This window comes from Sinocyclocheilus rhinocerous, unplaced genomic scaffold, assembly GCF_001515625.1.
Source record: "Sinocyclocheilus rhinocerous isolate Xijiao unplaced genomic scaffold, SAMN03320098_v1.1 scaffold1111, whole genome shotgun sequence".
Taxonomy (NCBI): Eukaryota; Metazoa; Chordata; class Actinopteri; order Cypriniformes; family Cyprinidae; genus Sinocyclocheilus; species Sinocyclocheilus rhinocerous.
The window spans coordinates 81,493-109,144 of record NW_015655406.1 but is presented as its reverse complement, the minus strand read 5'-3'; the positions used below and the strand labels follow the sequence as shown (position 1 = coordinate 109,144).

The window sequence follows — 27,652 nt, the reverse complement described above, 5'->3', positions numbered from 1 at the left end:
AGTTAACTGACGAATGCTTTATTAATAATAAAAGATTTTGTCTTTGCACAGTCTTTATATCACTACTAAAAAGGCAAGTAATTAATGTAGGCAAAATCGTACTATAAAAATTTAAATATTTAATTTAAATATTTAAATAATTAACGTTGAGTTATAAGTTAAATATTATCTTGTTATATGAGCTTGACTAAAATTTATTTCTTTAGGTGTTACATCTGGTCTCTGGTAGCTGCTGACTCTTTGCAAAGTTTGCATAGTCATAATTGCTTCATATGTAGTTTTAAAATCACTATTAAAAACCGTTTATCATAAGCAACAGCGTACATTTGAATAGTGAACACGACTGAAATTAACCAGCTAAGTTACCTGTATCTTTTTTTGGGAGGCTCTGATGAATATGTGACTTTCTTTCTCTGAAGCATGCGGTCTCGTGTTGCGTTCTTTTTTCTTGGCATAATAGTTATGGCATAATAAATTACTTTTTTCATTACTGCCACCAACAGGGCAAACTGCGCATTGCACTCAAAATTGTTTGGTGCGATACGATTTCAAATTGGTGGGGTGGGGGCCAAGCTTGCTGACAAGGGGGTGATAAACGCACTTTTGTGGTTGTTCAAATATTTTAAAAATCTTTTTTGTAGTATGTTCCAGACGAAGTTGACGAGAGTTACGTAGCAACATTTCTAAGTAAAACCTGCTGCATGCTCGCCTTGCGTGCACTTCTAAAGAGGGTAAGCGGACAACCAATCATGATCTGCCTCAGTGCTTGCCTAATTAAATATTCATAAGCGTTGTTAAGTTGCAGAAACTATCGCGTTAAGTATTATAAACATTTGAGGGGGAAAGATGAAAATGTGTTGAAAACAGCATTTTACTAATATTAGTTTTATATAGTTCGTTTTTCTGTTACATTACAGAAGACTTTTTAAAAAAAACGTGGATTTAGGTGACGAAATTCATCAATTTTGTCAATACGTGACAGATGGTCACGTGCTCGTCGCGAGCGCTGCACCTGTTGTTTTAAAGAGTTTTATTACATTTTAAAGGATATTACTGCATATTACATATGCATATCTCAGCGTTAATTCAGTCAGCGTTTATAAATGCAAAGTGAAATTCCGAAACCTGTCTACCAATCAGGGCGGGGGGAGTTCACGAAGGGGGCGCAGGGGTAGCTGTTCCACCCGAACCTCACGAATGCATGAAGCTCGAACCTTGAACACCAACAGCCATTATTTGAAATTAAAAGATCAAATCGGAACAGAGGGACCCACCATTTGTTACTTAATTTGTCTGGGCAACATTGTTCAATAACAACCTCTCAAGTTTCAGTAAGAGACATTGGAAAGTCGTGACTGGGAGAACCGAACCGTGGTTCCGTGGAGATTTAGTTTGAGTTTATTAAACCTCTCACGATGGCAGGTGTGTGGACTGAATTCTTGCGCTCTCACGAAACCCTGAGACTGAGGAGAAAGCACCGAACTGGCCATTAACTGGACTTAGGTGGGCTGAAGAAGGTGTTTGTGGTGCACGTTGCTTTTAATGAGAAAGCATTCATCATTTCGAGTGAATTCCACTGTGCACAGGTAAGATCTTCCTCCTCCTCCTCTTCGTCACCTCCTGCGCTTCATCAGGTCTTTGTTTCAGCACCAAGGACAGATCCAAACACATCAAACACCTGCACCTGTGGGGACATCATGAATGGAAGCTTATTTCTCACCAACTCCAAAGCGAAATCAACTTTGCATCCTTGAAACAAGTTGCACAAGGTGTTGAATTTCTGCCAAATCGTTTCATCACAGGTGAGCAAACATGCATTTTATTTACGCGCCACAGTACGCACGTATTTGCGCACACTTTGGTTCATTTTAAAATCAATTGCATGTCAGACTGGGTGTGTTTACCACCACAGGCGAAGTGCTTATTATGTTAAGGAACAATTTATTACATGCAGCAATAATCAGAGCAAGTCAAGGTGCCGGAGAATTGCCTTGTCGCGCGCGTGCACGGATGCTTTGGCATTTCTTGAGCACAAACCTGTCTTGTGATAGAATACAAACAGGACAGGCTTGCGTTTGAATGTCAATGAGATGTTGCTCCTTTGTTGACTATAAATGCACTTGATATTAGAGCACAACAGAAGTGTGATTGACAATCTGACACGCTCAACTCTGATCAACTTATTACAAAGAAAGGTAGGATCAGTACATCACTTAAAGGAAACAGGGTATGCATTATGCAAACATATTTTAGGTTTGCAACTGATTGCTTTTGTCATAATCAGGTTTTAATGTCTTATATTTAGTACTGAAATAATATATTTTTTTTCTGGATTAATGCAAATTTGTAAAACCCAGGTGATGTATTCATGTTTAATATTTCGGACAAATGTGGACACGTGGAAGTTGAAACCATCCTCCAGAAAAATTTTCAGGCTTTTCAGACTTGTCGACGCATTTCATCAAGGTGCTTATGTGTTAGATTTCTGTAATGAAATTCATTTATTCATGCAAATATTCAAAGCTGTTGAATATGAAGACAGTCAAATCATTATAATCATACCACCTTAAAAAACAACAAAGCAATTGCAGTGACACAGTTTTATAAATTCTCTAATGTAGGTTCTGTTTACACCAGTTCAAGAGAGAAAAACACTGAGTCTTCATGAATAATTATATTCATACCATATGAATAGCACTGCACAACCCTTGCCTTTGAACACCTTTCACAATCTGTGAAATGGCATTTACATGCCATTTTCCTGTTGAGAAAGAAACTTCTTGCAAAACTTAACACCTTCTTCTGTTCATCCGCTGACACTTTGAATCTGAATAGTGTAAAGCATCCATAGCAACCCATAGAGCAAAGCTGATTGGACGTGCTGAGATAAACATCTTATAGTTAATTTGCTCCATGTCTGTGAATGCTTTCGTCCTTGGCAACCTTATCGAGCCATTCAGCTGGTCTGGCTGAGCTCCAGAAGTTATCAATGAAACCAAAGTGGGTCCTATAAAAAGGAAATAGGACTTTAATTGTACGTGAGGGTGTGTGGGAAAAATATTATAGGCATGTCATATTTTTACACTGATATATGTCACGGATATTAAATCACTTAGTTTAAACTTATCAGCAGTTTAAAATCCCATCTGGTCTCTCAGTATACACATAAATGCTGCCAAGACAAGAGAATCAAGGGAATTAATTCTTCCACAAGCTCTGAATTCCAGCATTATTATGTGCTTCCCTTGGTTATTGGGCATTTTTGGATTTCATGGCCAAAATAACCTGGGGTTAGAGACTGGATCCGTGTGGTGTGTGTGCTCCTCAATCAGATTACACTGAATAAAACACAATGAAATTAAGCCCATTAATAACATTTATCATGCCACAACCCGACGGAGAAGGTTTATTCTCTCATCAGATATGAGCATTAATTGAATTAATTTTATTGCATGTCATTAAGAAAAATTTATGGTCTCACAAAGATTTATATACTGATATCATTAATTTTATTATATTAAACTAAGCTGATATCATCGTCAGATTTGAGCTATGAATCAGATTTGTTGGACTTGACAAGAGTCTGCAAGTTTTTTAAAATAAAATTAACATTGATTTCTCCATATGCTGCTTAATTTAACTACCTAAATTAAATCAAAGCAGTATTATTTGTTTAATTCAACTGTCATGTTGTGTTCCGGTCATTTTGACCTGGAGACGATTTCCTTTTTTCCTGAAAATGCTAGTTAATTTTATTGCATTGGACTAAAATTTACTGGCTTTGCTCACACAAGGTATAACAACTTCCAAAAAAAAAAAAAGATTTTATAATTTGTCTACATTTCTACACCTTGTCAAAAATGACTTAACTACAAAAAAAACACTTACAAACTTGTTATGCTATATATATTGTAACCAAATATCGGGTTCAATCTTTTCATTACATTTTCTTTTAATTGGCACGGGTTATGTATTTCTTTTTGGAACTGATTGATCATAGGCCTCATTCATTTGAGCTTATGCACCTCAGATTTTGAGTCAACATTGCCAAAATTATCCACAAATAATGCTTTTTTTTTCTATTAAAACCTGAGGTGCATAAGCTCAAATCAATGAGGTCTATGATCAGTCAGTTCCAAAAAGAAATACAAAACCAGTGCTAATTGAAAGCTGATGAAATGATTGAATCCAAGATTTGGTGATGATGATTTACAAGTAATTTTTAAAAGGCCGGTCATTTTTGATCATGAACTGCAAATTAGGTAAACAATTTTCAGCACAGCCAAAGAGTTAAATCAAATAATTTTGACCGCTTGTCATTTTGTTCATGCTTTCCTTCCTTTGCGATTTATAGTGCACTGATTGCAGTGCTGTGCCTCTGGAGCAACCTTGGTTGAAGCGCCTTATTCAAGAGCACAGTAATGATGGCTCCTCTCAATAACTCTTCAGTTAACAGTTTTCCCCTAAGTGTCAAACCTGACATGTTGACATTAAAATCTAAAATATACTTTGATATTTACGCCTGGGGACATTGTGTGGCCTTAAACTTGAGTGAATGTTCATTATTCAAGTGAGACTGCTATTGTTTTACTGATATACTAATGTCCAGACCTCTGTTCATTACCATGGACTGGTTCATTACCTTGACAAGTTTCTCTTGTCCAGCGAACAGAGGGTGCCCGTTGCTTCCATCTGTGCCAGAGAAGAGGGAAAAGCCATGATTAGTTTTTAATGTCATTTAAATGATTTTGTGGTTTTGGTCAACTGCTGTTGGTGAAATTTAGAAACCTGCGAACTATAATTATAACCCCTAATGTTTTGTTTGGGGACTGAGAGACACCAACACCTTTTTAATAGCTAAGGAACACACCTACACTCTCAGAAAGAAAAGGTACAAAGCTGTCACTGGGGCGGTACCCTTTGGTACAAACGTTAAAATGAATATCTTTGTGCCTTATTTAACCCTAAAAGGTACATCGTAGTTCATTAAAGGTATATATTAGTATATATTATTACTTGCTTCAGTACATATTAGTACCTTTTGATATGGTACTACCCTAGTAACAGGTTTTGTACCTTTGTTTCTGTAAAAAAAAAAACAGTGTAAAATTGAGTGTAAAAACAGTGTAAAATTGAGGTATTAGATTGATACGACATTATATGACTTTGATTATGATATGACTTTGCATAAATCAACCTTGTGGTATAACTATCATTTACTCAGTCTCCAAATTTATTGTATGAAAAAAAGCATTTATAGATTACAATTAGAAAAAAAGCATTCTATGTTGTACCTTTGTAGTAAAGTGTAAAATAGATAGATAAATAAATAAATATCACCTAAGACTATTATTCTAATCTAATGTCATATTTTCTTGTAAGAACAATTTTTCTCAATTTTGGGAAGACTGAGGTCAGTATCTGAAAAATGCAATTTTATGAAGTCCCGACATTACAAAGAATTAACTTTATTGACTTGCTAGAATCCCTCAATTTAATCCACCAATGATAACAGATCTTGTATTAATTAGAATACATGTATATCTTTATCACACTGCATTGCCGCCCCAACCCACCCACCCACTTTTTCTTGTTTCCATGGTAGCAAAAGTTAAGGAAGAGAAACCTAATAAACAAGATGTTGCCTCATTACGCCAGCAGGAAGGGTACAAGAGGGCAAACACTGGGAACATAAGTGCTTTATCTTAAATTAATATGGCATTTTTGAAAAGTTAGTGGTGTCCAGAGGCTCAGAAGAACATCTCCTTCACATTCAAATGATCATATTCATCATCATATCTAAGGCAATAAAATGTTCAGTTTATAAATATATACTGTATTATTTATAACTGTTTTGCTGTGCAATTCATATTTATATCTTGCACTTAGAAGAGGGTAAACTTTCTAGTGACTCAAAAATGATTCACAATCAAATGGCAAAACTGGAAGAAAAAAAATGTGAAAGAAACATATGTTAGCTTTTATAATTAGGTGCTGGCTAAGACAAGCATCAGTATTACTATTGCTCATAATTTTTCAAAACCCTTAACCCTAACTATTCAAATTTGGCATGTAACTCGTCCTGCACCATATGTGCTACAGGCGTAAATGATACCTCAAATTGTGCCGCTTGTTGAAGGGAGATGTACTGTTACGCTTCAAAGCAATCTGATTCAATGTATTTTATCTAACAAATGATGAAACGTGAAATAAAACCCATAGCCTTACACTGAATGAAGAATCTGAGTCATATAGAGACCAGGGGCCTCATTTATAAAAATGTGCGTACGCACAGATTTGATCTTAGAGTGTGCGTACGCTAAAATCCATGGCAACGTTCATATTTATAAAAAATGGTCTTTGACGTGGAAAAGTACTTACGGCCACGTCGGGGTCTGAGCAGGCGTACGCACTTTTCCTTGTGGCAAAGTCAGAGTACTGCAGCTATTTGAACATCTAAGCTGCAATAATAATAAAAGCGGTGTACGTGCAAGCACCAAATTCATCATAAACAACAAAGAAGCAGTGTAAGAGATTAATTATGCAATGTAGTCAGATTTTTTATTAACGGGAGTTTTTGCGAGATTAAACTAACCTTTTTAGTAGCCCAATGTTGAGAGTTCTTACTCGCTTTCTGTGCACAGTTTATTCCATGTTACAAGATTTTCCACCCATTACAAGAGAACTTGCGAAGTCTTGATTTACTACTAATGTGTAAAATAGAAAAAAATAATGCATAAACACATTTTGTCTGTGTAGCCTATAAGAATAGGCCTATGTCATGCAATAACGCTTTTAATATATTCTATTCAATAACATTGTTAACTGTTTTTATGTATAACATCTGCTGCTTTGCTTCTGTGAAAATGAATAGAGACATCAGCCTCAAACTTTGTTTTTGTCATTTACATCAGTTATATTTGTATAAAATACACTATATATTTTTGTGTCAGTACATTAATGGCACATTTGAGCAGCATTAGTAAACTGTGTAAATATGAAGAAATGCCAAATCACATGCAGGTTTTTTTCAGACCGGAGACCGTAATAGTGTAATAATTCATTTTATTATGATATGAAACGTCCCATTTTTCTTTCAATAATGTTTTTTAAAGTTTTGCAAGGATTTCGTTATACTAAACTTTTTATTAGTTGTCATAGCAAGTGATTTTAAAAGTAGGATGGCTCACTTTTTATAAGATGACTGAAAATTTTACTTGAATTCGTAGTTTTTTTCTTACTTTTGGAAACCTAATTGTTTTATAATTACTATTATTATTATTATTATTATTTCTGTTGTTTCTAGAAGTAGTAATTTTGATAATAGTCAATAGAAAATATATAACCACACACATTGTTTGTCCACAGAATAATTACACATGATTAAATAAAAAGCGTCCCCGCATGAACCTCTACCTCAGCCAGCAGGACCTCAATTTCAGTTTTTTTTTCTTTGTGCTCGTCATTCTCAAGCATAGAAAGTCGGATATTGGCGTGTGCTCTTTTATATGGTAATGATATTAATTAGGGGGCGTGTACAAGGCGGAGATCTGACACCAGTCAGCTGCACACAATTTCAAGATCATTTGCGATTTATAAATGTCACATCTGGAAGAGCGGCGTACGCACGTGTTTTTGTGCGCACGTTCGCTTTCTCTGAATCGCACTTACGCACTTTTGAGAAATGATCTTAGAACAAATTTAGGACGGTTTATACGCAACATTTTATAAATGAGGCCCCAGGACTTGTAAGCATCCAGCCAGAACTGGACTGTGATGGTGGGCTGTGTATTTCCTGAGAAAATATATATAAACAAACACACATATATGTCAGGAAATACACCATACCAGATGCATCTAGTCATTTCTAAAGATATAATTAATGCCAAACAAAGAGAACTATCCCAAACCAGCGTAGAAAAGGCTCTTTAAAAACATGCACCATCTGAAAATGTATAATAGAAGTAAAATACATAATAATCTTTGCAACGGTGTAGTAGACAAGTAAAGGAGATAGTCTGGCATCTCTAAATGAAAGCTCTATCAGTCTGTGTGAAATATAGTTGCGAAAGACTTTCCTATCAGCTGAAATTATTTATCGTTTCATCTTTTCATCCTCTTCCCTCAGGTTGTAATTTTTCATAACCTAAAAGATGATATCTATCACCTTTGACACCATGAGAAAATTACGTAGTGACCGAGTCATTGATGTATCTGAATTAATGAAGCTAGAAAACAGAGCCTCACCTCTGAAATGCTGAGTTCAATCAAGATGAATTGCTTTCTAGACATGCCCGCTTCCTCATTGCCACCATAAAACCTTATGCAGATTCAGTTTCTTATGTAATATGGGACTCTGTGCATTGTATGCTTCTGTTATCAGAAGTATTAATCATATAAAAATGATGTGTTTCATTTTCGGTGTTGTTTATTTTGCATTATGAGCTGTAGAGTCAATGAGTCAATGATATTCATGTCTATTTTTCAGGAGCAGAGAAGATACCGAGATGCGTCCACAATCAACGGCAGACATATTAAATATCTCAACCAACTAAACCACACAGGGTAGTTATAAGAGCACTTCTCCTCTCATAACCCTGTCATGGCTGGGGTTATGCCCATATTCCTGTTCCTGTTAATTCCTCTGGCCCAAACGAGCCCCAGGTACACCCCACCTCTGGCCGGATCCAAGCGGGAGATCATCATAGATGGAGACCTGGTGATCGGAGGGCTGTTCCCCGTGCACGAGAAGGGCGAAGGGATGGAGGATTGCGGTAAGATAAATGAAGAGCGTGGGATCCAGAGGCTGGAGGCCATGTTGCTGGCACTGGACGAAATTAATCAGGACAACCGTATCCTGCCCGGTTTGAAGCTGGGAGCCCATATACTGGACACCTGCTCTAAAGACACGTACGCACTAGAGCAGTCGCTGGAGTTCGTGAGGGCTTCTCTCACAAAAGTTCATCAGCCAGGCTTCATCTGTCCTGATGGGTCAAATCCTGTGCCGGACGAATTGCCTCTGGCCATCTCTGGAGTGATTGGAGGATCATATAGTGATGTTTCTATACAGGTAAGGTGGACAGTACAGCAATCTATATCCTGTGCCTAAAACTAAAAAAAAACATTTTCATTACTTGAATTAAAATAAACTTTAAGTGAAATAAAGTAAAAATATATAAAAATGTAAACTTATTTTGTTTCATGCAATATTTCTCATTTTTGTTTAGTTTAACTTCAAGAACTAAAATAACTAATAAAACTTAATACTAAAACTTAAAAAAAAATAAAAAAATAAAAAGGACATTTAGGGGAAAAAAAGAAAAAAAAAACACAGCAAAATTACTAAAACTTAATTACTAAAATTAAAAATTAAAAAGTACAAAAATAAAATCCATTTCAAAATATTAACAAAAACTATAATAGTATATCCACAGTATTAAAATAATATTGCAAAAAATTTAAATAAATAAAGATAAAATCTTGACCACCTTCGTAAGGCATTCAGGTCCCTTTTGACCTGGAAGAGATACAAAAAAAAAAAATTATAAATGCTTGATTTTTAATGCATTATGATGGTTTCAGTGTTATTTTAGCATTATATGCTATTGTAGATTGTTAATATTTTGAATTAGATTTCATTTTTATGTTTTCTCTTTTCATTTTAATTCAAGTTAAAGTTTTAGTGATGTAACTGTGTGCTTGTAATTTTATTCATTTTTTTTTTAATATGTCTTTATATTTATTAAAATTAAACTTAGTTGTAGTTATTTTGGTAATTAAACTAAAGAAAAATTTTGCCTTGGCGACTAACTGAAATGAAATAAGTTTATTACTTTATTTAATTTTTATTTATTTTTTATGGTTTTAGTTTTTGTTAATAATAACCCTGGAGGTTTAAGCTGGTAAAAGCTGGTTTTACCTTGCAGGAACTAGCTAAATCTCACAGACCTGTGAAGAACATGACCAGTCATATTTCACCCCAAAAAATCAGATAAGAAATTATATTTTGCATGAAGAAAATGAAGCCTGTTTTACAACCACTGAAATGCTTTTGCATTGTATTTTCATAACAGTTAAGCACATTTAAATCTTATTGCCAAAATGCAAAAACAATGATATATTATTTAAATTGTAAAGTACTGGTTCATGAATATTAATCAGGTGATGCAACAATCCCTCAGTAGTTAAAAGGCAGGTAAGTGGGCACAAGCAATGGTACATTACTGTTTCTGCATATGTTAAATGCATTACTAAAGCAAACAAAGGCTTCTGATTGGTATTAAAAACTTTGGTTTATGCAGCCACCTGCAATTTTGTTTTGCGACTCTTACAATATAATTTGAGGTCACTGAACTTTGAAAAGTGGTTGCTACGCCCCTGCAAAACATTTTGCTCAGTTTATTGTCTGAGTAAGCTCAAGCTATCATTAATACGGTTTCTCAACTTCTCAAATGTTTATTTGCATTCTCACACAAAGACATGAATATGAAATCCAACCAGAAAGTGTTATCATAGCAGTAAGCATAACATACAAAGGCAGTACTTCTGACCGCGTCTCTTTCAGTTACGTGACACTCAACTCCTCCCTATCAAACCGAAGCAACATATACATCCGCCCATAGCTCTGTCAGCACAATAGCATCCTCCGTACAGACTGACCTCCTCCTGAGTGAAGCGCCCAGAGACTGTGAATCTACAGCTTGTTAATTATGCTTCTCTGCCTTTGGGCAGTGATTAGCATGAGATGACTGAGCGCTAATTGCCCTGCGCTCATGCTTTATACGGTAGGAATCGTGGCTTAATTGTTACATCAGTTGTGCTGGAATTTACATTGCTAAGTGCGGTACACACATCTACGCCCAACTTCAGCACAACAAAGAGGGTTGCAAAATGTTGGGGGTCATATTATATGAAATTATATTACATTCTTTGATAAAAGTTATAGATACAAGAGTTCAATATTATGAGAACATACTGAGTGTTTAGAACTTAAAATAACATTCCCAGTCAGAGTTCACGCAAAAATTACAATTCGGTCATCATTTACCCACTCTCATGTTCCAAAAATTTATGAAATTCTTTCAGCTGTTGAACACAAAGAAGATACTGAGAAAAAATGTTGGAAAGCAAACAGTTGACGGTAGCCTTTGAATACCATAGTATGGAGGAAGAAAAAAAAGAATAAAATACTTTGGAAGTCAATGGCTACTGTCAACTGTTTGGCTACCAACATTCATTAAAATATGTTCTTTTGTGTTTAGCAGAAGTAAGAAAGTTCTGGAAGGTTTGGAAATAATTAATAATAATAATAATTAATAATAATAATAATTTATGCATTTAGCAGACGCTTTAGTATGGAAATAAATTATGACAATTTTCATTTTTAGGTGAACTGTCCCTTTAACTAAACTAAAAGTAATATTATTAAAAAATCTTCAACAATTGAAATAACGCTGAAATAAAAAAAATAATAAATATGAATAATTTAATAATAAATAATTGGTTTAAAAAACTTTAAAAACAAACAAAAATTAGAAATGTTGCCTTGGCAACTGAATGAAATAAGTTTAAGTTGAATTATTCTAATAAATAAGATGAAATAAAAAAAATATAAAAAAATTCTAAATAAAGAAAATAAAAATAAATGACAAAAGCACATAAAACTACTAAAACTTAAACCAAAAAATAAAAATTTAAACTGAAAATAATAAAAAGCTAATTTAAAATATTAATAAATACTATAATAGTACATAAATAATACTAAAATAACAGCTCATGCACTGGCAGGACAGTTGCTAAATTGAAGGGTTTGAGTGCGCTTTCTTGTGATGCCATCAGCAATTCACTATTGCCATGATGTCATTTCCTGTGACCTCCAAAGTGGTTAATCACATGGCAATTTCGACAAGTGATTGTCATAAAAAAAACTAGGAAGAAAAAATGTTAATCCTATGACAAAATAACCTTTTTGTCTGTCAACTTAAGTATATATAACAAACATAGCAAGAATTTGATGCTTTTATGCACACAATATATTGTGCAGAGAAATCCACATTTGAGTGTTTCACTCTTGTGGGAAGGATGTCACATCCAGCAACAGCAATTGAAGGTCTTAGAGCAGCCCTTCCAACAGTGCTGGCCAACAGGGCCTCGATAAGGCCTGCCAAAGCCCATGCCACCTGTCCAGCACTGGGGTGAAAGAGCTTTGAGGGGTCTTCAGCAAACCTGGAGCTCATACAGCCCAGTGGTAAATGAGAGACGCTCTTGGCAGCGAACCCAAACACAAGCATGACACGACTGAACATGAATATAAAGGAGATAACACACACGGTAGCACATGTCCTCGCTGGTTTTCTCACACCTGTTTTTCACCCATTGCCATCTGGATTGTGAGACGGAATCAGGGCTTACATATTACCATTCATCAGTTGATGGTACAAAGCTTAATGTGTGTGTGGGTAATGGTGGCGGGAGGCAGAGCTATATTGAGTGCTGGAGTGGGTGGTGGTGATGAGATTGGCAGACTATCCTGCTTATTTTGTGAGTGACAGGTCCCTAGAGAGGGAATAAACAAAATCGTCATGGCTACACAACTCACAATGCACGTCATTCGCGATAGCTTAATTATCTCATGGTTAAATCTGTATTCATAATGCACATCATTACGAGCACACATCTTGGAAAATGTGGCCTGTATTTTGTTTAATTATTTAGATATTAAAAGAATAGCTGATCCAAAAATTAAATTTCTGTCATTCTGTCACCTTCGTGTCATTCCAAACCTATTTGAATTTTTTGATGGCCCAAAAAAAGCAAAATTTTTGAAGACTCTCACATGTCAAGCTCTAGAATGACAAAAAAAAGCATCATAAATGTGTCATAAAAGTAATCCATACGGTAGTCCTGCACTATATTCCAAATCATCTGAAGTCATTTGATTTGTATTGATGGGAGAACCAAGTATAAAAAAAACAAACAAGTGGGCTCCCCCAAAGTCCACGGTATAGTTCGAACACGGAGTACAACCCAGTCATTTTGTTAATTGAATCGAATACGATTAAATATGAAGTTTCTGTATAATATGCGTTTTGTAGATGTGTAGATAAGATGTGGCCATGTCTGAATTGTTTGATCCAGTTCACAAAACTGGTCTAAATTATTCATTTACAACAATACTGATCAGGTTCTCGAGTTCAACTCATTGACTCCGTAGTGAACAGCTCACTGGATTGGCAGATCATCAGGGAATAATGCCTTAAATTTTGGTCACACAAAGCTATCATATGACTTCAGGAATTACTTTTTAAATACCGCATTAGTCAAATGGGCCACTTTGGGATCGTTTTTGAAGCTTGAAAGATACGGTCCCTATTGTTGTTCATACGCGTCAGACAGGTTTGCAACAACATCAGGGTGAATAAATGATTTTTCATTAGTGAACTTACAATCTGAACTGAATGTTTTCATGTCAGATAGCACTCATTTTTGAGTGAGACTAACTGAGATTTTTCTGTATGTGAGACATTTGGATAGTTTGACACATATTGAGCTATGTATTTGATAATGCCAACCAATCAATAGCCACCATGCTCCTTTCATCTCTAGCACATTTTCTCTCCCCCACAAGGTGACAGAATATATTATCATATTTCTCCAGCACAAAATGGGTGTGTGTGTGAGCATAGAATTATAAATAATAATGACATGCATGAAAAATATGTGACAAAATGGCATCCTTTGTGGAATTAGCTGTGTGGAGCAAGACAAGTTAATGCGTGTGAGTCTCATAAGGGTGAAGTTGTTTGCCAAGAGTCACTGTTTGTTAGTGTTTCTGTATTATTAACACACTGTGCTGTCTTCAGAGTAGGTGTGTGTGTCTCAAGGTCACTCATATGGAGATGTCTGCTGTGGTTTGAGACACTGAAAATGTTAATAGGTTGGAACTGCATGTGGTGTTATTGGGATGCCAAAACAACAGAAAAAGAATGCTTATAATTAATGCCATATAAATGCCAAATCATTTGCATTCCCACATAATTAGAATTATAATATAATTAGCACTCATTGAAACAAACCAATTTCAGATTACTATGCATACCATGTTTATTTGTTTGTCAGGTTTAGTCATTTGCAGTTCTCTAGCTCTTACCGTAGAGTGAAGATGCCGCTTGGCTGTGTAGCACTTGGTGAAGAAGTGTCCTGGGAAAAAGCAGATGGTGTTGTTATGTTAGTAGGAGGCTGGGGAAGCTTGAAAAGGGGTTTTGCAGTCACAGAGCATCACTTGACCCTGTTTAGCCTTTCATTTGGGTGTGCGGCTCACATTCAGGACAGGGTCAGACGCTTATTCATTCTTTTGCAGCCCCATCTAACCACTAGAACAGACACAGCTTTGTTTTTAACCAGCCTTTCAGAAACATTTTGAATAAGCCGAGAATAGTTTAAAGGGGTCATATGATGCGATTTCAAGCTTTCCTTTCTCTTTGTTGCCCTTTCGGGCTTGAACTGATGGTAAAACTAACGACATTATTAACTGTCTTGATATTTACTTTGAAAGCTGATGCTCGCGATTATGGTAAGGGGCGTTGCATTTCCGACGCGTGCTTGTGGTGTTTGGCCAATCACAATGCACTGGGTCAGTTGGCCAATCAGAGCAGACTGCGCTTGTCGGAAGGAGGGACTTTGTAGAAAACGAAGCGTTTGAGAGAGGCGGGGCATAGAGGACCTACAATAATGTACAGTATTTGAAAAATAATGTGTTTTTTGAACATTAAAGCATGTCAACATATTCTGTTACACCAAATACACAAAATAATGATCTAATAATGAAAACTACGAATTGCATGTCAGGAACAACTAAATTATGCACTGTATTTTTATATTTTCTGATGAAAATGTAAGTGTTATTTGCCTCCAAAAAACTTGCAACCACAGTGCTATGTGTTCTCTTTCACCAATTGTTACAGTGTTCTATTATTAGATTGTTGCCAGGGTGTTTAGGGTGGTTGCTATGGTGTTGCTAAGTCAGTGGTTCTCAGCCTTCTTGTATCTGAGGCCCCCTATATTGTCCAAGACAATATTCAAGAGATATTTTTTCCCCCATTTCCAGATATATATATATATAAAAAAAAAAATTTAATTAGTTATAATAATTCAATTTCTTAAAGAAGTTTCAAGAATTTAATGTTCTTCAAGATTTACTCTTCATTAAAGAATTTACATTTTTCTTTATTTTATTTTTTTTACTGACAAATGGCAATTTCACAACAGCTGTTACCCGATAACATATTTTAGCACTTGACATAACTAGAAAGACAGAAGGAAAAAAATTGCATGACTTTTAAAGATTTTATTAGTTTCCTTGACTTTTTCAGGGTTAAAATAACACTTTCAAAATTCCCTCATATATCCAGGTTTCCATGACATAAAATAAGAAATATGATGTCAGTTTACATCTTGATTTTTAGATGTTTCAGCTTCTTTTAAAGCTTCCTTATTTTAAATCATTTTAGGTCATCTTACTGCCCCCTTGAATTGTGCTAAGGCCCCCTAGTGGGTCCCGGACCCCTGGTTAAGAACCACTGTGCTACACTGAAAAAATAAAAAAAAAGCTGTATGATTTACTTTGAAACAGTTTTCACTCAGAAATTGCAAGTAACACTTTGAATTAAATGTGAAATTTTGAAGTAGAAAGACTGAAATAGTATGTTCTTGTAAAATGTACTCCAGTAATCTTTTTTAAAGTGTAGATGGTTGCTACGGTGTTCTGTGTGGTTGCTAAGGCATTGTTAGATGGTTGCTAGGGTGTTCTGGGTCATGCTGGGATGTTGCTTACTGGCTCGATATTCTGGTCTCTAGAAATGACTTGTGATCCCTCCTTTTTGCTGTGGCCTTACTGAAGTAGAACTTTCATACTGCACATAAATTCACTTTCAGTTGCAATGACAATGTCGCATATTGCTGCTTTTTGGAGTCTTGCAGGAGCCTTACCCAGGTGAAAAAGATGTAGTATTAAATGTATTAAAAATATACTTGAAATTCAAGTAGTATGTTTATATTTTTCTAAAGCTGCAAGGCTCTGGTGCAAAATATTGTATGCCAGGAGTCACGACGACTAGGCTGTGCCCAGGTCTCCGGAACCTGCGACGCCATCTCCTTGTCCACCTCCAAAACCCCCTCCATCCCTCCCTATTCTGTTGCTCGAACTTTATCATCTTCAGTCTTTGCACACACGATAATACATTTAATATGCACTTAGTATAGTATAATTTAAATATAGTAAGTATGTCTGAAAAAGCACAATTTAAATATATTTCTTTTTCACCTGGGTATCTTTACACCATTATGATTTGCAGCAAAACCTATACCCAGCAGTTTTCCTCTTAGAATGGGAAATGCAGCAAGGTCTATATCTCCATGTTGCAGCAGTGTTCGCACTAGAGTCAGTTCAGGTGGTCCCTGTCAAATGCTTCAGCGGTGTTCAGGCAGTTTACCGTTTCATGAAAAAAAAAAAGTAATGTGTTGATAGGCAACTGGAATATCAACATCTGCTCGAGCTTCTAAAGCTGAGAAGCCGTGGCCAGTGATGCCTAAGAGGTGTTGACGACAGCATCAGATTTTGCAGACAGCTCACACATATTAACACCACTGCTCAGTTAAATCCTGCTTTTTTTCTACTTTTCTAATGGGTGGGTGGTATGCAAATTCCTTAGAAAATTTTAATGCTAAGGAAAAAGCAGGGCAATTCAATGGCAATGTAGTTTAAGTAACAATTAATGATTACTTTAGTTCCACTTTTCACTGATTTTCTCACTTTTATTTACGCTTTAGCCCATTCAATGTCAAATTTAGATAGAAATTTAGATGTCAAACTAGTGTTCTTCCTCTGTGGAGAACTGCACTTGTCTAAATGAATCAGATTTTCTCAATTCCACCTCTTAGCAGACCGTCTTCTCTCCCTCAGGCTTGAATGAACGGAGTTCTTTAAGTGTGCTTGTCAGAAACCAACATGTGAGTGCAACACACATCAGCTTTAATATCTGTCAGTTGAGAGCTAAACCCAACAAGTACAACCCAGTCATTTTGTTAATTGATATTTAAACATGCTATCCACCTTACTGGCACAAAACAGTTATGTGAGTCAGCTCTTGCTCCTCAGAATTTTGTCCTGAGAACAAGATAACAATTTTATTGCTCTACAGTATAATTGCTGTAGGTCAATTATTGTCTCATTTGGGTCTATGTTTATTTCTCCTTAGGGATTTTAGAGGAAGCAACTTAGTTACTTAAAATATTAAGTCTCATGAGCTATTAAAGATCAACCTATGAGCAATAAAATTTTCCTCTGGATAATAATGGAAAAATAGTAGCATAAAGAATCTTTCAACCACATTTTCTTGTGTGTGGTTTTTAAAGGCAGCTACAAATAACCTTGACTAGATACATCTAAGGAACTGACATTTAAAAGCTTGAATCTTGAATGTGAGTGAAATGTAAATAGCTGATAACTATCCTGGAAGCTTTTTTAAACATCTGAAACACTTACATGTGTTGGTGTGAATTCAGACACGAATTTCAGTCATTACCCAAAAGTCCCTGGAGTCTGTGCTATTATCATAATTTCCGGTGCGAGGAGCTTCTCCAACTAATCATTAGAACTGAGCCACTGACTGCAAGAAAACAGAAGAAAATGCAAATTAGAAAATATGCCCCGTCTTCCTCTTGTGATAATACCTTGTTCATAAAATACAAATACAAAGATTTTATGGTCTGACTTTGAACAAGATTTTCTTGCATTCTCAAGTGAAAACAGCCCATTTTCTGCATTCTTGCATTCTGTCAGTGAAAATGATAAGTAGGACCCATTTCAGATTTTGAAGGTGTGTCATGGCCTGAGGAAAACTTGCAACATACCTAACATTATCATTTTGTCCGCTAGCATAGTTACCTTGTGCGATCAGAATTAGGTCTGTCCGAGTCCCATGAAACTATGGCCTGAAACGAAAGGCTCAGATGAGGGAGATAGGAAAACAGGACAGAGGTAAAAAGCTGTATTTTCCCCACTCCCACACTCAAAAGAATGTAATGGGACATCTTGCACTTACCAAGTTTGCAAAGGTCATCTGTAGATCACTCACTCATTCGGGAAATGGGGGTTTTAAATTTATGACAAAGCAAGGTATAAACTTTACAAAAAGGAGCAAATTCAGTAAACAGTTGCACCACTTTTGTGCTATGTATTTTAGTTCAAAAACCTGCACCTTATTCCAAAATTGTCCACAGACCCTTGTGCTAAATGTACTGAAATAGTATTTATTTAATTTTTAACATTAATTTTAAATAGGACATTTTAATTCTTTTCAAAGGAAAAACACATTATGTAAATTAGGCTCATTACAGATTACCCCATAACTATGAAACCCAGTGCTATTTGTCTGGGGCAATTAGCATTGTGCTATTGCCACACACAGAGAGCTGACAATAAACAGAAAAAAAAAAGATTAAAATTTTCTACAATTTACATTAATAATGGATGCTTCAAAATAGATGTGCATAATTCTTTAAAAAAAAACTGCTAAAGCTAAATTGCTAAAGCTCAGGTCTATGCAAAGTGTGGTAAAATGGTTGGATAAAAAACTGCATTATACAAAAGTATTATTGCTTAATGATCAATTATTTTTCTTTCTTTGCAGGTGGCAAACCTTCTTAGACTCTTCCAGATCCCACAGATAAGCTATGCTTCCACTACTGCCAAGCTCAGCGACAAATCTCGTTATGATTATTTTGCCCGAACTGTCCCACCAGACTTCTATCAAGCTAAAGCCATGGCTGAGATCATACGGTACTTCAACTGGACCTATGTTTCTACTGTAGCCTCAGAGGGAGACTACGGTGAGACGGGTATTGATGCGTTTCAACAAGAAGCCAGAGTACGCCAAATCTGCATCGCAACTTCAGTAAAAGTCAGCCGTTCAGTAAACAGAGGAAATTACGAAAATGTTATTCGCTCGCTTCAGCAAAAAGCCAATGCCAAAGTGGTGATCCTTTTCACCAGAAGTGAAGATGCAAGGGAACTGCTCGCTGCCGCAGCCAGGATGAATGTTAACTTCATTTGGGTGGCCAGTGATGGCTGGGGAGCGCAGGAGAGTGTAGTCCATGGCAGCGAGAAGGCTGCTAATGGGGCTTTCACCATTGAGCTTGCCTCATACTCCATCAGGGAGTTTGAGGACTATTTCACCAAGCTAACACCAGATTTGAACACACGGAACCCATGGTTTAGGGAATTCTGGGAGCACAGGTTTGGCTGTCATCTACACGAACAAGGCTGTGCCAGTAATAGCCTGAGGAATGGGTCATTTAAGCCAGAATCAAAGATCATGTTTGTGGTGAATGCAGTCTATGCAATGGCCTATGGCCTACACAACATGCGGCAAGCTGTGTGCCCCAATACCACAAAGGTTTGCGATGCCATGAAGCCAGGCAATGGCAAGCGGTTCTACCGGGAGTTTATTCTCAAGACTAAGTTTGATGGTGAGTAGAGTTAATGACCAAATGAGATCTTTCAAGTTACACTGAGTCCTGTTTCTTGCAATAGAACATTTCCTCCCAACCTATGAAGAAGCTCTTGAATTATCTACCTAAAATTAGATCTAACAAATAATAGCGTCTTAAAGGTGCAATAGGTGATTGTCTTCAGAAACATTTTTTGTTATGCTGGCTGAAAGTCTCTTCACATCCCGATAGCAATCATTAAGTTTAGTGGTCTAAATGTATTTGTCTGTATTTATATATTCTGTGGAAGGCGTAGGATCAAGAAATGTTCGTCCAATCAAAACGCTCGGTCCGAGCGTTTTAATTGGCTTTCCTACCCACCTGTCAACGTATGTATCTGCATACCTCTGTTGTCTCTGGTATTCTGGTCTGTGAGCGTAAATGTGTTCAGGGGGTGTGGCTTTGGACGGCGATTGCAGGGAGGGTGGGAACGTTCGCTTTCAGTGCTATCAGGCTAAAGTTAGCATTTTCCAAGATCTCCTACTGCACCTTTAATGCACCGAAACTTCATTTGCCACTCAGATCAATGTTGTTGTCTCCCACTGAAAAAGTATCAGATATTATTACATTTACAGACATGAAACATTCTTTATCAAATTATCAGAGCTCTAACTGGTCTCTAACAGAATGCAATCTCAAAGAGGATAATCAGTGAGTACGTTTACATGGACAACAATAATCCGATATTAACACGATTAAGACAATACTCTGATTAAGAATCTACCATGTAAGCAGAGATTTTTGATTACCTTAATCTCATACTCGAAGTAAACAAATCGAATTAAGACATGTGGAGTATTCCTATTTTAGTCGCATTATTGAAGTGCAGTATAGACATGTACACACCTTAATCACATTATTACCGTCGTGTAGGACTTTTCTCCGCATTTTGCGACAGGATACACACACGGCAGTAGTCAACTGTTTAATGGCAAACAAAAGAGCATGGCTTCAAGCAAGAAGGCACATTTTTATCCGTCATCATCTGTTTGCACGTATAGCTCGACATATAATTAATTGCACTTGAAGCTTTCGTAAAATTAAAAACGAAACACCCAAAACGGTATTGTACAGAAGACGAACTGTATGTTGATACGTTAAATTCCAGAGGGAACGTCAGATGGCGTCACGTGGGAACGTAATGACGTGTGCCATTAATCGATCTATGTACTATAACATGTAAAACGGGAACATGAAAGGAATATTCTAAAAGCAACTCCTAGTAAACACATTAAATCATAACATTGCCTTATTCAGAACATGGTAAATAATTAGATTGCTGATGTCGATGTAAACGTACTCAGTTTGTCAGACCTTGGACAATATACTGATTTACTGAATGTTGTTTTAACAGATTAAATCTTTCAGTTGAAAAATAAATTTGAGAGATTAGCTAATATTACATGAATCACATTAGCTTCTGAATTGAGATTAATTGCACTTGAGAGAAAATTCATGTTGCGCACACACTCTCTAGCTTCAAGCTACTACAAAAGGTAATGTCTTTAAACCTTTTTCAGCCCCTTTCAGGCCTGCTGACACTGAGAATGTGGTCCGGTTCACCTCATTGGGTGACAGCCTGGGTCGCTACAACATCTTTCACTACTGCCAAGAGGAAAATAAGTTTGTCTACCGGAAGGTAGGCTACTGGGCACAGGACTTAGTGCTCAATATCAGTGTGGTACCTTGGGCTTCTGGAGTAGTTCCGACATCCCAGTGCAGTGACCCATGCCAACCAAATGAAGCTAAAAGTATGCAGCCTGGGGATGTGTGTTGTTGGATTTGCATCCCATGCCAACCCCACCAATATCTCCTAGATGAGTTTACCTGTATGGACTGTGGATTTGGAGAATGGCCCCTTGCTAACCTGACAGGGTGCTATGAGCTTCCAGAGGAGTATATCCACTGGTCAGATGCATGGGCAGTAGGACCCGTTACTATCGCCTGTCTGGGGATGCTGTGTACGCTTGCCGTGGCTGGGCTTTTCTTACGAAACAACGACACTCCGGTGGTAAAAGCTAGCGGTCGAGAACTTTCGTACATCCTGCTATTTGGTGTGCTCCTGTGCTATGCCATGACTTTCATTAACATTGCCAAACCTTCAACGTTTGTGTGCACCCTGCGACGTCTCGGGCTTGGCACCTCCTTTGCTGTTTGCTACTCGGCTTTGCTGACGAAGACCAACAGGATTGCTCGGATCTTTGGTGGGGCAAGGGACAGTGCCCAACGACCACGGTTCATCAGCCCGGCCTCTCAAGTAGCAATCTGTACCGTATTGATCTCCGCCCAGCTGTTGGTCGCTCTTATCTGGCTGTTGGTTGAGGCACCTGGGGTAAGGAAAGAGGTGGGTCCAGATCGGAGAGATGTGGTGACTCTGAAATGCAACAGCCTGGACTCAAGCATGCTGGTGTCCCTCACCTACAACTGCATCCTCATCATCCTCTGCACCTTCTATGCCTTCAAGACCAGGAAGTGTCCAGAGAATTTTAACGAGGCCAAGTTCATCGGCTTCACCATGTATACCACCTGCATCATCTGGCTGGCCTTTCAGCCCATCTTCTACGTCACTGCCAGTGACTACAGAGTAAGTAGAGCCCATAATTAGAAGCAAGTTTGAAGGTAAATGCCAGTCTATTGTAGTGATATCTATTTCTGTGGTTCCCCTGGAGTATTCCCAACAGAGCGATTTTTAGGATGTCTCCCTTATCTAACAAGATCCAATGTTTGCAGTTTCCTCAAATGATAAGTTGAATCAGGTCTGTTGATTAGGGTAGAGGTGTCCAATCCTGTTCCTGGAAAGCTACCTTCCTGCAAAATTTTGCACTAATTTACCCCAACACACCTGTTTCAAAGACCTTGATCAACTGGTTTAGGTGTGTTTAATTAAGGTTGGAGCTGAATTTTGCAAGATAGTTGCCTTCCAGTAGCAGGATTGAACACCACTGGATAAAGGAGACATTATGGCAGAATTCTTCAATTCTGCTTCTGGAGGTCCCTGGTCTTGCAGAATTTAGTTGCAACTCTGATCAAACACATCTGCCTGTAATTTTCAAACAATCTCAAAGACCTTAATTAGCTTGATCAATTGTGTTTAATTATGGTTGGAACAAAACTCTGTAGGACAGTGGACCTTCAAGAGCAGAACTGAAGAATCCTACATTAGGGACTCAGGAGACAATGTGCAGTGTTGGGGGAATTCCAGGACAAAGAGTGGGAACCACTGATCTATTTTACATAGACATACTTCTAAAAGGCACATAAGGTCAATGTACATCAAATGCTTTTTTCTTTTTAGTGTGCACAGTTCTTAGCTCAGGGATCTCCAACCCTGCTGCTGAAGAGCTACTGTCCTGCAGATTTCAGCTCCAACACACCTGCCTGTAATTTTCAAGTAACCCTGTACACCTTGATTAGCTGGTTCAGTTGTGTTTGATTGGGGTTGGAGCTGAAATCTGCAGGACGGTAGCTCTCAAGGAGCAGGGTTGGAGACTCCTGCCTGAAGCCCGGCTCACACTGTGCGATTTTGGCCACGATTTGGTTGTCTGAGACAAATTTTGGAAATCCTAAAAGATTCCTATAATCCTAGGTTAAAATCTTATGTCTTTGATCGCTGGTTTGACATGTTCACCAACAGCCGATTAAGGGCCGTTGCTATCAATATTGTCCTCCGATTAAATTCTGGCAGTGTCAGAAGATTTCAGACACTTTCCGGCAGTGTGACTTCTCCTACGATGACTGTCAAACCAAGAACCAATAGGAGCGCTGAACCTGATAACGCAATTTGTGCGACAACTTCAAACCACCTCAGTGAAAATGTCAAAATGAGTCAGGTGGACAGTACAACAAGAAGAAAAACTTGAGTTTATTTATTAAGGGGTAGGATGTTTAAACTCGAATAACAAAATTACCTCAAGTTCGCTCTGTAGAACTGGAAGTCCATAAAGTCCATAAAGTCCTCTTTTGCCCAGCCATGACTTGCTGCACACACGTCGGTTTTTATTATCAAGGCATGTAGCTACCATTATAGCAAGAGAACGCGGGTCACGGATTGATGACGTAAAACCCTGGACAAGTCTTCTTGTGTACGTCTGTTTTTGTCGCGTCTTGACTGTCGTACAGTCTGACATTGTGACAACTGAGATCCTACAGCGTGACATGGGGATTATGTTCATATAGTGTGACAAGCAACAATCGCAAAGGACTATTAAAATCGCACAGTGTGAGCCCGGCTTTAGCTAGACCAAGCTGAAAAATGGACCACACTTTATGCCAGTAGATAAATGTCTGGCTACACAAGGCTGTCTTTACTGTGACTCTTATGCTAAAGAGATACTTCCCAAACCTGCACACATCGATCCAAATGGATATCTACAGTTTTCTTGTAAATTGTAACAAAAAGCAATACTCATGAAAAAGTGGTAATAAGTATAGGTTTGTAAGTCTATGCAGTGAATACCCCTACTACCACAGGGCAAAACACCCTTGATCATGTTTAAGGAGATAATGCTAATTACAAAAGGCAGCTAAATAGGAGTGGTTCTATGATTTTGCTTATTGAGAAAACAGAAACAGTCGACAGATATGCCAAAATATACTTTTTAAGATTCTGCCTTCTCATGTAACTCAAGAGTCAGTTTAGTCTTGACGTTTTCTGCAAGTAATCACACCAAACATGATATTACTTTTAGAGCTGGCCTCTGGCTCTTTTAACCAGACAAACTCAGAGTGCCAGGTCAAACACAGCGCAGCGATGTGAATGTCTAGTCGATAGAGAAACACTATCTGAGGGATGAGGGCAGCTTGTCGCATGTTATCAGGAGACTCTCATCACTGTGGGGCAAGAGATGTCAGAGCTCAGTTAGTGAAATGGTAAACACGGTCATCAAGAATGCCCCCTGGCTGAGAATGGCAATTTTACAACACAATCACAGAGAATCCACAGAGAATTATACACAGATGAGTTTGGTGCTGTCAATATCAGTGCTGCTGGAGTGCTATGTAGTGTCATCCAGTTAACCTTTGGAGGGAGAGGAGATGGGACCTAAAGGTTAAGTGTCAGGAAACAGATTTAAGTGATTTATTTTACCAGCTTTGAAACATAATGAGTGACTTTTTGGCTTGGGATGTTCTCTGTCTGAATAAACCCTGCTCCTGAAGACTGTCCTGCAAAGTTTGTGTCCTGCTTCAACACATCTGCCTGTGATTGTCAACTGATCCTGAAGACCTTGGTTAGCTGGTTCAGGTGTGTTTAATTAGGGTTAGAGTTCAACTTTGCAGGACAGTGGGTGTCCAACAGCAGGGTTGAATATCTCTGAAATAAACAATATGAAAATACAATTGCTCTGTCTAATTTGAAGGATGCGCCCTCCAAAGGTTACATTTGTCAGCCACATACGTCATTGAGGCTGACAAGTAGCCATTACATTTCAAAGTGAGAAAGAAATTACAATAATTTACACCTCACAACAAGAAACAATAGTCCATTTTATAATGGTTACTTTTCTGAAATGAGACATCCTTGATGATGTATGCCGACAAATATGACCTGTTTTTGCCTTAAAGGTTATTGTGACTTTTTATAATTGCAACTTTAGATCTCCCAATTGTGACTTTATATCTCATAACTGCTACTTTGTTTCTTATAATAATAACTTTATATCTCGCAGTGTGTCTTTAAGTCTCACAAATTTGACTTTCTCACCAGTATCTCACTATTGGACTTAAATCTCACAAAGACTACTTTATAACACTGATATACAGTGTTGGGGGTAACGCATTACAAGTAACGCGAGTTACGTAATCAGATTACTTTTTTCCAAGTAACTAGTAAAATAACGCATTACTTTTTAATTTACAGGAGAATATCTGAGTTACTTTTTCAAATAAGTAACGCCAGTTACTTTTTTTTCCCAATTTATTGATTGACAGCTCTCCTGTCTGTTGAGAGAAATCAGAAGATGTTACTGTAGTTCTAAAATAAATATGAATATGCATTAATTCATCTCTCACAAAAAAAACACAAATGAATAAAAATAATGCAACTCAGAATAAGACGCAAACCTGCAATAATTAAATGTTAAACAACACAAATATCCTTTATGTATTTAATCCCATTCTATTAAACAATGTCTTTGCTTCTGACCTTCGATGATCCAGTTCAACCATACTAATAAGCCAAAATTACTCTAGACAAACATTGGTGTGTCTTTTTCTATTGCTGAAGTGTGTTGAAATTTCTTCTTCTGCATTCTACTGTACAGACTTAAATTTACTTTCCCTTCAGCCTGAGGCTTATTCATTTCACTTTTGGTGTGAAAAGGCTTTTATATTTGCCAAAAATAGAACTTTTTTATTTTAAAAACAAACAAGCAAGCCCTGTCCAGATTTAAAAAGTAACGCAAAAGTAACGTAACGCATTACTTTCCATAAAAAGTAACTAAGTAACGTAATTCGTTACTTTTTTATGGAGTAACGCAATATTGTAATGCATTACTTTTAAAAGTAACTTTCCCCATCACTGCTGATATATACTGATACTGAAATATTATATTTGGTATTACCAGATGTTATTTGGACATATTGCTATGGTAATACCATTTTTTGGACATGTCTCTTGGTATTTCCATGGCATTCTTTGAAGTACCAATGTAAACACAATGATACATGAATTTAGTAATCACTTGGTACCATGGTATACAGGAGATGCGCAGTAAACAGTATTAAGAATGAATACAGAATGAGGTTCAATCAAAAACAGGTCATATTTCACCTCAAATCCTCTTTATGATCCTAAAATAGGCTTCATTTTATGCAAATGTTTTTCATTTTCCTTTTCTGGTGAAATCTGACCAAGGCTTTGAGGGGGTTTTTGAGATTCACATTAAAGGTTTGAACAGAGTTGCCCAAGTATTCGGTAACAAACTGTTGTGACAGTTAAAAGACACACTTATCTGAACATGTTTAAAACCTCTTCATGCTGATACAGGTGCAGACCACTACCATGTGCATCTCTGTCAGTCTGAGCGGCTCTGTGGTACTTGGCTGCCTCTTTGCCCCCAAAATCCACATCATCCTTTTCCAGCCTCAGAAGAATGTGACCAGTCTGAGGGCCAAAGACAACCGATTCTCCACAGCAGCCACCGCCACGAGCTCCACCTACTCACAAGGTAGCCACATTCCCTCCTAAACCTTAAGCTAATGGTTATTGGTCCCTATTTATTTGCCTTTTTCTGGTCAACAACTTAAAACCAAACAATTTCCACAGCTTCAGCCTCTACTATAGTGCCAACCGTGTGTAACGGGCGAGAGGTGGTGGACTCTACGACGTCATCGTTGTGAAGATGAACTTAATCAAGATGGGTCCAATTTTATATCTTCAAAATCAGGAATTGAATGCAATTTCTTAGACTCTTCCTCTTCATTTGATACTCTGAGTATTTGCAGTCAACAGTCATCATCAATCGCAGTTCATCTACTTATCTTGTCCTGGAAAATATACAAAAATAAATATAAGGTGTCCCATGTGATCCTGCGGTCACCTCTATCTGATCAAGCATGTTTTTGTCTTTCAGTTACACAATAAAGCTATTCTTTATGATCAAGAGCTTGGAAAGAAGGACCATTGTAAATGTAACTATAAATCCCATGAGCCAATATGCTAGTCTAGTAGATTTAAAGCCACCTGATACAGGAATGGAAGCTATTTTGAAGAAACATGATGCTGAACATGATGCTAGACTTGGCAATATGTGCCCAGATTGATGTACACTACAAAAGAAATTGACTAGTCTTAAGTAATGTTAACCATAGACTTTGAGTTCTCAGTCTTTATAACTGTATTTTGTTGGACTTCAACGAGTCATTGTTGGGAAAAGGCATGATATACGAATGTTTAAGTCTCGTGATTACTGCAACCACAGGACCTTGAGCACCAATGAAACTTGCACAAAATATATTACGATTTTTTTTTTACCCCAGGGTATGTGATTTTAGATGCAGTATTCTCAGTAAATTGGAGACTGTAACCAATGTCTCATTTTAGTTTGGTGGTAAAATAGTCCAATTTCATTTGGATACGAGTTTATCGTCCTTTTAGTGTTGTGGT

At 37.2% G+C, this 27,652-nt stretch overlaps 1 protein-coding gene across 2 annotated transcripts; it reads left to right on the top strand.

The window, feature by feature from the left end:
- Positions 1 to 1,183: 1,183 nt before the first annotated feature.
- LOC107718191 (metabotropic glutamate receptor 2-like) lies at positions 1,184 to 27,093 on the top strand. 2 transcript variants are annotated; one of them, XM_016525171.1, is made up of 7 exons: positions 1,184 to 1,586; positions 1,648 to 1,802; positions 8,489 to 9,070; positions 18,690 to 19,527; positions 21,069 to 22,132; positions 26,534 to 26,714; positions 26,813 to 27,093. In XM_016525171.1, the coding sequence occupies exons 3-7, from the start codon at positions 8,603 to 8,605 to the stop codon at positions 26,884 to 26,886; spliced, it is 2,625 nt and encodes an 874-aa protein (XP_016380657.1). In that variant the 5' UTR covers positions 1,184 to 1,586; positions 1,648 to 1,802; positions 8,489 to 8,602; the 3' UTR covers positions 26,887 to 27,093. The 2 variants fall into 2 exon arrangements, with proteins under 2 accessions (XP_016380657.1, XP_016380656.1); XM_016525170.1 differs by having other exon boundaries at positions 1,184 to 1,802.
- The last annotated feature ends 559 nt before the right edge of the window (positions 27,094 to 27,652 follow it).